At 36.5% G+C, this 14,374-nt stretch overlaps 1 protein-coding gene across 7 annotated transcripts in view; it reads left to right on the top strand.

Moving 5' to 3' along the window:
* Positions 1-14,374, top strand: part of ADGRB3 (adhesion G protein-coupled receptor B3) — a 458,941-nt gene that overhangs the window by 233,992 nt on the left and 210,575 nt on the right. For all 7 annotated transcript variants that reach the window (XM_069851423.1, XM_069851419.1, XM_069851421.1 and 4 more), the window contains one exon: positions 904-1,012. In XM_069851423.1, the coding sequence (XP_069707524.1) occupies positions 904-1,012 (109 nt within the window). The remainder of the gene's footprint in view (positions 1-903; positions 1,013-14,374) is intronic.

The raw sequence follows: 14,374 nt of genomic DNA, 5'->3' as shown, positions 1-14,374 counted from the left end.
AAGTTCAGTGAGGATTCCCTCAATGTTAAAAATTCCTGAGCGGGAGGAGTAAATAAGCCTGACTGAAACTCTTCTTGGTGGTGTTTGGTGACAGAACAAGAAGCAAGTGGCAAAAATTAAAATACAGTGAATTCCATTTAAAAATAAGAAAAAACTTTTTTTACGGTGAGAGTAATTGAATGCTAGAACATATTGCACAGACCTTGGAGTATCTATGTTTAAAATCTAACTGTATGTGGTCCTGGGCAGTTTGCTAAAGCTGACCTTGCTCTGAGCAGGGGACTGAACTTGGTGATCTCCAGGGGCTTCTTCCAATCTCAGTTATTCTGTGATTCTACTACTCCACTTGAGCAATGAAAATAGTATTATCTGTAACAATTTATGTAACTTAAACAGTGATTTAAACAACAAAGGTTCATCGTGCTTGAGAGGCAATGGTAAGATTTGCATTCAGCTGTTGGTGTCATTAGTTCTGAAGGTATTGAAGGTATCTTCCAGAGGAAGGAGAAATTTTATAATTAGAATTATTCTAGAGTATGAAATTCTTTACTCACTAATGAAAGTTGAAAGTAACGGCCAGTCTTTTTTTGGTTTGTATTTTTATTTTTAGGTGCAGTGGCTTAGATCAAACATTCCACAGTTCCAGTGCAAAGCTGGTTTCATGTAGCATTATGGGAAGTAGTTTCAGTTCACATGAGGGTCTATTGGCAAAATGGCTGTCTTATTTTGAATGAAAATTTGGGGTATTAAAACATGTGAAGAACAGTTTGACTGTTAAGCAAGTCTCTGATTTCATTCGATGACATTTAGGTTTTGTTTGATGGCATTTAGACTTTATTTGAATGTGTTGCTTTGGATATTTTAATATTATAGTTAATGGCATGTCTAACCTTCCTTTGTTAGATCTATCCGGGTTCAGTGGAGTTAATGCAGGTGATTGAAGATTTTATACACATTGTTGGAATGGGAATGATGGACTTTCAGAATTCATACCTAATGACTGGAAATGTAGGTAAGAAATAGGAATTTCTTCTATCAAATTTATGACCTATTGAAAATCAGAAATTGCAAGTATGTACTATAGAGTTGCTGATTCTATCACAATACAGACTGGGCTGTGCCTCCTCTTTCAAATTATCTCTGTCGCTTGATTATCTCCTTTCTGGTAGAACACACTTGATATGCCTTACACATTGGTATCTCAAGATCTAAAATGCAAATTTTCAGAATCTAAATAAAATTCAGAAAATATTTATCAGAATACTATGAATTTTAGGTATATATTAGAGCATTTCCAATACATACAATGTTTCAAATGTTAATTTAAAAACCATGGTAATTAAGATAATAATGTTGAAATTAATAGCTTGAGAAATGCTATTATTCTTGACATTATCTCTTATGTTCTCTCAAAGAATGGTCTTTGCACGTAGAATCATAGAATACTTAGGGTTGTAAGGGACCTTAAAGATCATCTAGTTCCAACCCCCCTGCCATGGACAGGGACATCCCACTAGATCAGGCTGCCCAAAGCCCCATCCAGCCTGTCCTTGAACACCTCCAGGGATGGGGCAGCCACTCTCATGGTGAAGAAATTCTTCCTAATGTCTCATCTAAATCTGACCTCTCCAATTTATATGCGTTTCCCCCTTGTCCTATCACCACACGCCTTTATGAATAGTTCCTCTCCAGCTTTCCTGTAGCCCATTTCAGGTACTGGAAGGTCGCTATAAGATCTACTCTTAGCCTTCGCTCCTCCAGGCTGAACAACCCCAACTCTCTCAGCCTGTCCATATATGGAAGGTGCTCCAGCCCTCTGATCATCTTTGTAGCCCTGTCTGGACCCGTTTCAACAGCTCCATATCCTCCTTACATTGAGGATTTGAGAACTGGACACAGGACTCCAGATGAGGTCTCACAAGAGAGGAACAGAGGGGCAGAATCACCTCCCTCAACCTGCTGGCCACGCTTCTTTTGATGCAGCCCAGGATACTGTTGCCTTCTGGGCTGCGGGTGTACGTTGCTGCCTCATGTTGAGTTTCTTATCCCCCAGCACCCCCAAGTCCTTCTCTGCAGGGCAGCTCCCAAACATGTCATCCCCCAGTTTGTGCTGGAATCAGAGATTGCCCTGACCCAGGTGTAGGGCCTTGCACTTGGCCTTGTCAGACCTCATGAGGTTCTCACAGGCAATGTTTTGGTGTGATAATAATCAGCTTAAACAGATGAAAAAGAATTTTAAAAAATCTAGTAGTTGCCAAAACAATGTAAGCCTATGTTTACTTTTTTGTATATGTGGCTGTTTCAAAATTTTATTCAAATTTAATTTGCAAACTGTTTTTTTGGCACAGGAGAGTTGCCAGGCAATATAATTAAATAATAGCAAACATGAAATATGAAGATTTTTAGCAACTGAATTCCACTTATTAGTAGCCATGAATGCTTCTGCAATATCACAGTTTCATTAAAAATTCAGCAACAAAAAGAACCAGTTTGAAAAGCTATTTTCTAAGCATTTTGTCTTTGCTTAGTTTCTTCCTCATTCAATTAACCTTCTATAGCTGCACTTCTATAATGCCAAGAAAGTTGCATGTAATGAATAAATTCAAAATATGTATTTGTGTGATAGTAAAATTTCTGGTGTCAGTACATTTTTCAAGATTTTCAGTCAGAAATGTCAGTCAGATGTAGAGCAAGTAACTAGAACTTGTTAGAAAACATGGCCATTTAGAAATTAGTTGCTGGAATAAAGAAGGGAAATTGTTGGACTGTTCCTTTTGAAAATCTGACTTGCTGTGCAATAATAAATATTTATTAATGTTGTCCTGTTCATCTTTAGATTGACGGTGCTGAAAACACTAGCCGCTGTAAGGCACAGCCTTGTATTGGAGACATGTCAAATAATTCACCAAAAAGAACTCTGGCCGCCTAAAAATGTTTTTAAACATTTTAGTAGGCAGTATGGGGAAATTTAGCTATTAACTAATGATTTATTATTCTTGTTTACTGTTTGCTCTGTAGTACGACTTAAAGTTTCTTCCAGTTGTCAGTCCTTCATTATGCTAGACATGCACAAGTTTATAAAGAAAAGATAGTATCTTTTTTCAAAATGTTTGTTCCATGGAATTTTTATGACAAAATAAAGAGATGAGCTTATTTAAAGACCACAGCTCGTGCTGCTTGGCATGATGTACTGCATTCCGATCTGTTTGTCCTCTGAGAAATGTAAAACACTAGAAAATGTTTTAAGAAGATGCATTCAAATAATCTGTGTCTCTACATATTCATGGCTTCAAAATGTAAACAGCAACAACTTTCCAATTGAATCAGAAACCGTGCTGTGCACTGGCTAGTCTAGATAACTGCATAATCTTACAGTCTTTCTTTTGATTATCTTTCTCTTCCCACATATAAGATATTTTTAGGCACCCAGGAGTAGGTCTGTTCTTAACTATATAACCATCGAAGGAATTGAAAGAAATTGAGAAAAGTAAAATTAATTTATAGGTTTATTCTGACTACACATTCTCTCTGCCTTGACATATTGGTAGGAGTTTATCCTCGTTTTACATGATCAGTTGTCAAAAATGGAGAGGGTCACGCCTGTGCAACTCATTGAGCAGAATGCTGGTGCTTAGGTGACATAGTGAGATGGGGACTGATGGTTTTTTTTCAGCAAGGAGTAATTTCTTATTTTCAGTAATAATGAAAGAATGCATCTGGAATAACTCAGTTTTAGTGTAGTTATCCCCCAGGGGGGGTTGTGTAACTCTTTCTTACTTGCTGTGTAGTTGGAACTTAGGGAATGTTTATGTTGATTGCAACTGAGAGGAATGAACAATGCAATTGTTGTTGTCTTGTCTTAGCATTAGTTCTGCTGTACCAACAGGAGTTTGAAAATATGCAAGGTCTTGTTTATAACTTGTAATAACAGTCTTGTCATTTAAGTCAGCTAACACATTCCATGCAGGAAGCAGATACGTGCAGAAAGGAGGCCCTGTTTTATGTATGCATCTTTAAATAAGACTACCCAAGAGTTATTCCATAGTTATGTACCATAAAATATTTCCTCAGCACCTTCAGGTATTTCAGGTGCCTTTTGCCATATTTTCATTTCACAATTGCTTTACAGTTCAGATATATAAGAAAAAGGATTCTGTAGTAAAGATCAACTGCTGCTTCTTGTCAGAAAAAAAAAAAAATCCAGTTCTGTAGCAAATTCCCTGGTATTGCACTGAGTTCTTGGTTTCCCTCTATTAATTTCCATTTATAAGTTCATTTTTAATTGAATGGTACAATAACAGCACAAATACAATTTGAAGATCTAGTTGTGTTTGACAGATATGCTAATCTCCTGAGATCCTCCACAGATGTAATTTGATTTTCTCTTTCTTTCAAGGCAGAGGCAGAACATAGGAAGTGAAGACAGTTATCTTAATTAAATGGTAGGCTATGCCAGGCCACATTATTACACATTTTGATGTAGCAAGTACCTAAGAACTGTCCATAAGGACAGTTGCTATGCCACTCTTAAACTTTTCAGTGTGGTGGCTTTTAACTTCAGTTTTTCATTGCTTCTGAAGAAAATATCAGAGATTGGTTCCAAATCTAGATGACCCAGTATCTGTGCTTTGAGGTTTATTTATGCAAGTCAGTCAATCAAATGTATTTCTATTAAAGCAACTCTCATCTCCTTTTAGCTGTTCTTTCAAGTATAGAGAATATGCTATGAAAAACTTAACAAAAATAAATGTAAAACCAACAATTTCCTTTCATCATGCATGGCTGGGACAGTTGGTATTTTTTATATTTATGTGCTCTCAGTTCTATATTATATTCCTTTAAGAAATGATTAAGTGAAATAAAATCCTCTGATAGGAGGTGGAAGCCTCCTTCCTCACCCTGCTCCTTCTTTGCTTCTTTCTCCTCCTCCACCCCCTCCTCCTCCTCCTCAGAACCAGCTGAGCAGGCACAGGAAAAGGGTAGTGGGAAAAAAAACAAGAGCTTTTGCTGCCACTCAGAGTCCCTGAATTAGCTGAAAGCATAGACCCACCTGCAAAGGTACAACATGCAGTGAGAGAAAAACTTTTAAACCATAGTAGTGTTATGTGTTAACTACTCACTTCCAGTGTTCTCTATTATAAAAGGCGAGTTCCCGGTCTTAGGTCAAATAACTAATTTTGGCAATTAAAAGCTATTTGAATTTTATAGCTAGAAGTTACATGAAAGCTAAAACCTAAGTAGATCCATCACAGGGCTTTGGCTGATTTGGGGTCCCATTGCAGTAAACTGTTAGGAGTTCTGAAAAAAATTTACTTAAAGTTAACTGAGCTGCTATCAAGAAATGTTCATCCTTTAATTTTAAATAAATAAATTAATAAATTAATTCTAGAGTAAAGGATTCGAGTGCCACAACCAGAAAAAAATGATGAGACTTTCTTGTCAAAAATCAAATTTATACCTCTTTGAAGTTATTAATGACAACACCAAATAGTCTTTGAGTGCGGTGTATTGTCATGGATTTCACTTGTAACTGACATAAACCAAACAGTATTTTCAGCATGAGAAATGTATTTTTTTTGTTAATGTTAATTTTATAAATACTGAGGTCTGAGTGATCAGTAATGCTCTAAAATATGCAGATATCACTAAGTTATTTAGACTAGTCAAAGTCAAGGAAAACTGAAGATCTCCAGATGTTATAGCAAAACAAAAAGAAAGGGATATCCACTGGCAGCTGAAATTCAGCATTGAGAGAGCATGTAAGAGGGAGTAGTTCGAACCATACATAATACAGGAATATAAAGGAATTGTGTAAAATCCCGTGGTCTCTTTTCAGCAGAGCTCAGAGAAAAGAACAAAATTATTGTGCAGAAAAAAAAGCAATCTAGAAAAAATGCCATTTCTTTTTTAATTGTCAGTAGCCATCACTTGTAGCGCTCTTATCGATTCAGATTTTATGGTTAGGATTCATTTCTTACTTTAAGCATCACAAATTCTGCCAAAGCCACACAAAGCTTCCTTAATAGTCAAGAGAAACTGCTGTGCAGGAGAGCAATTCATACCATCTAAGACATCTAAGGCAAGGGCCTGGGTTTCCTTCTGGAAGTTCTTCCACTGGGTAAAAAGACAGCTTATTAATTTGCTTAAGCTTGATTGATTCATGTCATCTGAAGCAAAAAGAAATGCTACTTCTTGAGTAAACAAAACCTGTGCACACAGAAAGGCTCAGAGCTGCATGGTAGAAAAATAAAATTAAAAAAAGGTAGAAAACTGTAATGATGAGAATAGATATTTGAGAACAGATTGTTAAAGGGAACTAGATGTACACAACTGAAAAGTAAATGAAAAAAGAAATTAGGCTGATATCTCTGTTTAATCTTGCCCACAGGAAAAAAAAAAGATTCTTAACTAAACTATAAATTAGCATATTTAATTCTGAAGGTTTTAAGAAGAGTAACACAAAAATCAGCAGAGTTCTATGTGTAATGCGGTTAGCTATGATATTATATGAAAAAATGCAGAGGTGTAAGTCATGCCTCTGTGCATAAATCAGCTTCTAACCAGGAGTCTGTTACCTCTCTACTTAAAAATGGCTACTGTGACACTGGTACTCTGATGAGTAATCAGATCCAGTATAGTAATTAAGATACAATTTTTCATTTAAGACTTCATCTTGAGCTGCTTAAGTAAGATTTTTAAATATTGGCAGGGAACAGATTCTGATTTCTGCCTTGACAGAAACCATAGGATGCCACAGGGGAGAAAAGGATTTTAAAACCATGTCCATTACCTTGTGTAGTTGCATGCTTTCTTGTTCCCCCTTCGATCTTCCATTTTACGCTCATATCCATGAAATTTGTAACAAAAATTTAAATAATCCTGTAGGCTTACGTGTATCTTAAAATTTTCCGATTCTGGCTAGAAACATGTAGAAATGTTAGTAACTGCTGAAGCTTTCAGAAGAGGTACCTACTCTAGCTATAAGGCACAGGCATTTGTACACCTGCTGAACTTTGGGAATCCTAGAAAATGAGCAAGCTGGATTTCTGTCTGTTTCTGTGTTCATTCACCTTTTCCCAAGGTAGAATTTTTAGGTCTTGAAAACTAGATCCTTTTCATGCTCACTAGAAACCTCTCCACATTATATGGTTTATTTACTTATCCTAATCTCATCTGCCTAGACAGCTTTTTTTTTTTTTTTTTTATCAGAATTAGTGATATGTATCTTAAATGCAGTACTCAAGGTCATATATCATAAATATCATACTGGCCTAACATAGGCCAAAAGACTGAATTGGTTTTGATGTTTGAAAGGTGTTGTTGTTTTTTTGGTTTTTTTCAAATATACTAAAGAAGACAGAAACAAAGCCACACATTGATACTAACTTGTCCAAAGTTGTAAAGAAAATTTCTAAAATTTCCAGTCAGGAAACAACTATTTTAATAACTACATAGGATATAGTCAGGATTCATTTGTAATTAAACTACTGCTCTTTCTGTGTAGTGCTAAAGAAAAGTATTGTGAATTTTGTGGTTAATAGAAATTCAGCTGGTAGAACTTCAACTTTTTCCCCAATAGAAAGAAAGCAGCACTATCAGACAAATGAAAATGCAAATTCCATAGAATGGCCCAAACTAGACTTTGAAGCTTCTCTCCTGTTTCCATCAAGTTATTTTAGAGTAACCCATGGTTTCATAAAGCAAAATTCAAGGGTAAAGCCTTTAAGGAATGACTGTGTGGATTGTACTTATTATTTTTAAGAAGGTGAACAGGAATCATTCCTTATAGTGTGTCGTAGTTCACATGTAAATACCTCTTTAAAGATTACCATAATTATGGGGCGTTTTTTGTCAAGACAAATTTTTGCAAGGGAAAAATAAAGTGAAACTTTAATGATTTTTCAATGAAATACTTTCCTAGTAGATAAATACAAATTCCCTTCAATTCATGAAGTATTTATATTCTCTTCAGATTTCTATCTATTTTTTTAATAACTGATAAAATACACAGCAGAGTAAGCAATATTTAGCTAATAATCTTTTCTTTTTTTTTTTGTTACATAATTTTGCTATATAGTTTAATATGCCATTCTTCTCAAAACAACCTAAAAGATTCAGTGCCTGTCATGTTCTCATTTCAGGCCAGGATCTCCCTTTTAAAGCTGTATTTATAAAAATGAATCAAAAAGGAACAAATACAGGCTTGAGAATTGTCCTACAGTTCTCCAAACTTTTTAATTTCTGGCACCTGCCCAGATAATGTCAAGGCACGTTTCAGGAGACAGTCCAGGTGAGAAAACTGCCCTGGTAGGCATAATTAATCCTTTTCTCATTTCACTCTGGTGCATAGTTAGTTGAACTCTGATCTTAGATAGTGAATGTGATTGTTAGAGCAGTTATAAGTTTTCATTCATGACTTCAGCCTCTTGTCATAATCCTCTTTGTTTCTCACTCACATGTAGCCCACCAGTCCTCCTTGCCTCAGAGCTGTGCACTGTCAGCTGAGCAGGTGCTCTGTTTCATGAAGGTGGGCATCTATCACATTTCTTTCTCCGCTCCACAAAGAATCCTTCAACTCCCACAGTTCATAGACAGTGTCACTCTCCTGTTTCCCTTTTTTTTATTTGCTCAAACCGTATGTAACAGTCTTCTGGTGGCTAAAGGCTACCAGAACAGACAATTTTCAGAGAAAAATAGACAAAAGAAAAGCAAAACTACGGTAAAAGGCCAATTGGAAATTGGGTTTTGCCCTTATATACTTCTGCTCCATATATATTCATACCATTTTCTTTGCAGCAGCCTCAGCAAGTCTTTCATCAGGTCAATATATGGGTTTCAGAAGATTCAAGATTTTTCCACTGATTAAAGGGGAAAAGCTTCATGCATACTTTGAAGGTCTAGCTCATTGCAGCGACTGACTTAATTCCTGAAATAAATGATCGAGAGCTCAATATCAAACAAGCTTATTAAATGATTCACATTCCCTGAAAACTTAGCTGTGAACAGTGCATAAAAAAAGTAGATTTTTTTCAGTCTTTTCAAAAACCACATACTCAGTCATCCTGAGGAAATACTTCTCTCAGTTACTTAAGATTAAAAATGTCTAATATCAAAGGCACATCTATATGAATCTCTATCAAAAAATCTTCCTAAATGTGGATAAAAATCTAACTAACTCAATTCTATGACGATATTCTAAGTAATTCTCAAAATTCAATAGTTAGTTTTGTATATATTTTATTAATTATCCTTAAAGGTAAAGCTAAGTAAATTATCAATTCAATATTTTTAAATGGGTGTCATAGGAAACTGTAATAATCTAGGGAGTTTCCCTTTGTTATCTTAAGTAAGAAACACTGTTCAAAAATATTTTAAAAAAATGGAAACTATAAAGCATCCAGACATCCAGGCTTCAGTCTAATTCAATAAAATGCCTCTACCTGAAACACAAAGCAGTGTCAGCAGCCCATTTGTGGAGATAACTTTTTACAGCATGTAAGAATATGTATCTTACATTCTTGTATTGTTCCTAAATTTCTAATTCTATAGACTCTTTTCTGAATCATTTTGTTTATAGCCCCCTTTTTACATGAGTAATTAAAAGCTGGTGTTTTCTAAAGGAATCATCTCGTTTACATTGGGCCATTTTTTAACAGGTGCACTTAAGTTTGCCCTGAGAAATTAAATATCTGAGCTTATTTGCTACTTTGTCTTGGACAGCTGCATCTTTGTGTGACTCTCAACAGTTTCCAAGTAGAATGACACTTGAGGGGATTGAAATTAAAGGTTTGTGGTGGCAGCTATGATTTAATGTAGTAAATGCACACCCAGAGGAGTACTATCATTTCATATAAGGTAGCACCAAAAGGCAAAAATGGAGTATAGTCCCAAGATATTCTAGACAATACGGTCCTCCTCTCAGACAGGGGAGGCACTGGAGTGTCAGAGTTTGATACTAAGATGCAATTCTGCACAGACTGATGACTTGTTCTAGGATTTCATATCCCCGTAAGAAGAGCATCCAGCCATCATCTGGCAGTACATCAGCTAGAGGAGGTTGGCAAGAGGTGGTCTGACTACATACTGTAAATATAAAGTTCACTTTTAATAAATTCTGCAGGGTTTTTTTACTCATTCACTGCTAAAAATGAAAGAAGAGAAATCAAACAGAATTAAAGTGAAAACCCAAAAGATATAAATTGATTAAACTAGGAATAAAACTGAAGACTCATCCTTTCAGCTAGTAACAACTAGCAACAGTCAGTGGAACCAGACTGATTTCTTATCTGATGGTAACAGAAAATATGACTTAACAAAGACTTAAGAGAGAGCTATTGACTCTGGATGTTACTTGCAGTGTGTTAGAGAGAGAGGTCAGTTACCCAAAAACGAGCTCCATTTTGAATGTGGAGGTAGTGTGGTTTATATCAAGCTAAAGATGTGGTATATCAGCAGCCAAAGTGTTTTTTTTTTTAATTTTCTGGCTTCTTTTCAGGAAGAAAAAGAAAAATCCGCATAAAACAAAACAAACAAGCAAACAAAAACCCCAATAAAAGATAAAAAACCAAACCAAAACAAAAACATAAAAAGGAAAACATCCCCAAAAAAGCAAACCAAAATACCAAACCAACCAAGCAAACAAACAAACAAAAAAGTTGTTGAAAAAGTATATGCTTTCCTTGGTGATTATGGTAGTTTTTAATGCCAAATAGCAGTACAGATCTGCTGCTTTGAAACCATAAAGTCTGAAAGTTACAGAACAACTGAGGTAACAAACAGGACAAGTATTTTTCGCTTGTCAAGTCAGTTTTGTGGGAGTGTTAGTGCATTAGTAATATCACAGAAAAGTATTTTTTGGCAAATAATTATTTTGATACTGGAATTATTAAGATGTTATTGGGATCACACTTCAAAGCTATGTAAACATAGGCAGATATAATTCTGAGTAATTATGTTTATGCCTGTGCAATTTTCTTTTTTTAATATGGACAATTGGACTTCAGTATGTGGATACTATGTGAATCTGTAATTCTGTTAAGATCAGATTGCATAGTGTTTTCACATTAAATAAATCCAGCTGTAAAGGCAGCTGAGGGATGCCCTCGCATCGAATTATGAGGTTTAAGATGGACCACCTTGCTTTCTAGCCTTCCCCACAGAGGAGAGCCTAAGTGTGGCTGGATCCATCCCTAGTCCCAGACTTGGTTGACAGTTTATGACTAAAGGATTTATGTGGATGTATGTATAAGTGTTAGCCAACAGTCAGAATTAGTGTCACCTGTGAGAGTTTCCTCAGAGACTGTCTGTCACCCACAGGATTAATACTTCCTGCAAGTGACCCCAAGAGGCTGTCACCAAAGCATTTGAGATGGTGTTGCAGTGACTCTCAGAAAGAGAGTCCTGCAGTGCTGAAGCAGTAAGCAATTTAATTAAAGCAACAGGTAAAACAAGTTCTGGATTGCCATAGATAAATTCAGTTGCTGCATTAACACTAGATGATTATACCCAGTTAACAATGATTACATATATACATATGAAGTAGCAATAAAAGCTTGTATTAGTAGTTACTTCCCTGGTGGAACATCCGACAAAGTCAAGGGCGTGCAATTCTTATGCAAAATGTGTCCCTTAGGGTGAGAAGAGAGGTCCAGGTCCCTCATCATCTCCATTGGGTAAGGTGGTCACTTTTCCTCCCACAGACAAAGGGTTTTCAGGTACCAATTTTATACTTTTTGACAACTCTTTGAAGCATTTTGGTGGGATGGGACTAAGTCAATGATTATGAGTTGATTGGTTTTTGGCTAGGCTGCTTTTGTCATCAGGAGATGGGAACTCGGTTGTTCGCCATGCCTTCGGGGTGAGGAGCTTAGTACAAGCTTTGAGAGGTGTTTCTGTTTTAAACTGAACCAACATCAGGCTGTGAAGCCTTTGCCTCACTCTGGGTGTCTCTCAGCTGATTTGAGAGACTATCACCCTATTCATCTGTCTTGCAAGATAAAGGTTTTCATTGTTCAAGTAGAATCATTCCCTTTTACAAACTGTTCCCTTTTGCCATGACTGCTCTTTGCCACCCACAAGGCCTAGCAAATCCATCGTACCACAAGTGGTGACAGAGCTAACAGTGTCAGTAAGTCCAGTTGAAAGTGTTCCAAAGGATCCATATGCTGGGTTTGCTAAAATCATAATTGTTTCTGAACACTATGAAGAATCTTGTCATTTCTGAACCCATAAGTTCACTCGTTTCACGGGATTTATTTGTTTCAGTTTGCTTTCCCGTGATTGCAGCTTTGAGTTTTAGGATCTTGTTTGCTTCTCTGGCTCAAGGCTGAGATGGAGCTATCTTTGATAGCATGATAGCATGTGTGATATAAATCAGAGCATCATTCTACTGTGGATGAAAATATTTTTTTCCTGCTTTGGAAAATTTTAGGAGGAATTCACAGAATCACAGAATCACAGAATAACCAGGTTGGAAGAGACCCACCGGATCACCGAGTCCAACCGTTCCTACAAAACACTAAACCATATCCCTCAGCACCTCGTCCACCCGTGCCTTAAACACCTCCAGGGAAGGTGACTCAACCACCTCCCTGGGCAGCCTGTTCCAGTGCCCAATGACCCTTTCTGTAAAGAATTTTTTCCTAACGTCTAGCCTAAACCTCCCCTGTCGGAGCTTGAGGCCATTCCCTCTTGTCCTGTCCCCTGTCACTTGGGAGAAGAGGCCAGCACCCTCCTCTCTACAACCTCCTTTCAGGTAGTTGTAGAGAGCAATGAGGTCACCCCTCAGCCTCCTCTTCTCCAGGCTAAACAACCCCAGCTCTCTCAGCCGCTCCTCATAAGGCCTGTTCTCCAGCCCTTTCACCAGCTTTGTTGCTCTTCTCTGGACTCGCTCCAGAGCCTCAACATCCTTCTTGTGCTGAGGGGCCCAGAACTGAACACAGTATTCGAGGAGCGGTCTCACCAGTGCCGAGTACAGAGGGAGGATAACCTCCCTGGACCTGATTATTTTCTTTTCCTTTTCCTTTTTCCTTCTCCTTTTTCCTTTTCCTTTTTCTTTTCTTTTCTTTTCTTTTCTTTTCTTTTCTTTTCTTTTCTTTTCTTTTCTTTTCTTTTCTTTTCTTTTCTTTTCTTTTCTTTTCTTTTCTTTTCTTTTCTTTTCTTTTCTTTTCTTTTCTTTTCTTTTCTTTTCTTTTCTTTTCTTTTCTCTTTTCTTTTCTTTTCTTTTCTTTTCTTTTCTTTTCTTTTCTTTTCTTTTCTTTTCTTTTCTTTTCTTTTCTTTTCTTTTCTTTTCTTTTCTTTCCTTTCCTTTCCTTTCCTTTCCTTTTCTTTTCTTTCCTTTCCTTTCCTTTCCTTTCATTTCATTTCCTTTTTCCTTTCCTTTTTCCTGACATGTAGTCAGCCATAGGCAGCATTCCTCTGTAAATCTTTAAAAAAATATGGTATGAAATGATCTTATGCAAAAGATATTTGATTTCTTTACATAAATGACTTTTCATATAATCTGTGGTTCAAAGATAATGCTATTCTTTAGTGACTGTTATTTTATATAAGGTCTTCCACTTTTGGTGCCAGTTATATCAGTTAATAGTTAGTAGTGTTAGCCATTTTTTCTAATACATTGTTATGTGCCTCATACTATCTTCCATTACTCAGTAGTTAAGTATCTTGAAAGGAGGTAGAGTTCAAGAAAATCTATGGGAAAATAGTATATTAGTATAGTAACTTGTCCAGAAAATCCTGTCTCTGGTCCTGTAGTAGAATAGATAGCTAGAATGTGAGCTAATCTCAAAGGCAAATACTTGGAAACCTATTCAAATGTGTGTAAATGGTGCCCTTCAGTGAAACATATTTCCTCCTATATTGGCACCTAAATCTCATTTCCAATAAAGCAGAGGAATGAAAATAGACTGGCCAGCCCAAGGGGAAGAACCTGTGAGATAGTCATCAGGATGACTGCATCTTCAGAGACTGGCAGGCAGGCAGGCTGCTGCATCTGCTCATATAAGACTTCTCTCATTTCTGAGGGAAATGTTTTTCAAGAATACAGCAAGCTTATCCCCTCCTTTCTCATTCCTACCTCAAGAGGGTACAATGTGTTCATAAAGATTAAAGTGAATGTCTCTTTTTGCCATTAGGTATCTTAGATTGTTCATTGCAGAAGCATAGAATGAATGTTTTTAATGCTCATTTAGCTTTGAAAATTGCATCACTATCAAGGCAATGAAAAATAATGGTCTCCTTTCACAGTCAACAATGCACAAAGAAAAGTTGATTTCTGCAGAATGACTGTCATTTAACTTTGCCAAATTGAACTTATACCTGTTTTTTTGATGAATAGTTCCACTACTGGAAAACACGTCTGGTGATGTTATCC

Source organism: Phaenicophaeus curvirostris, chromosome 2, assembly GCF_032191515.1.
Source record: "Phaenicophaeus curvirostris isolate KB17595 chromosome 2, BPBGC_Pcur_1.0, whole genome shotgun sequence".
NCBI lineage: Eukaryota > Metazoa > Chordata > Aves > Cuculiformes > Cuculidae > Phaenicophaeus > Phaenicophaeus curvirostris.
Note: the sequence above shows the minus strand (reverse complement) of the source record. Positions and strands in the feature narration are given on the sequence as shown.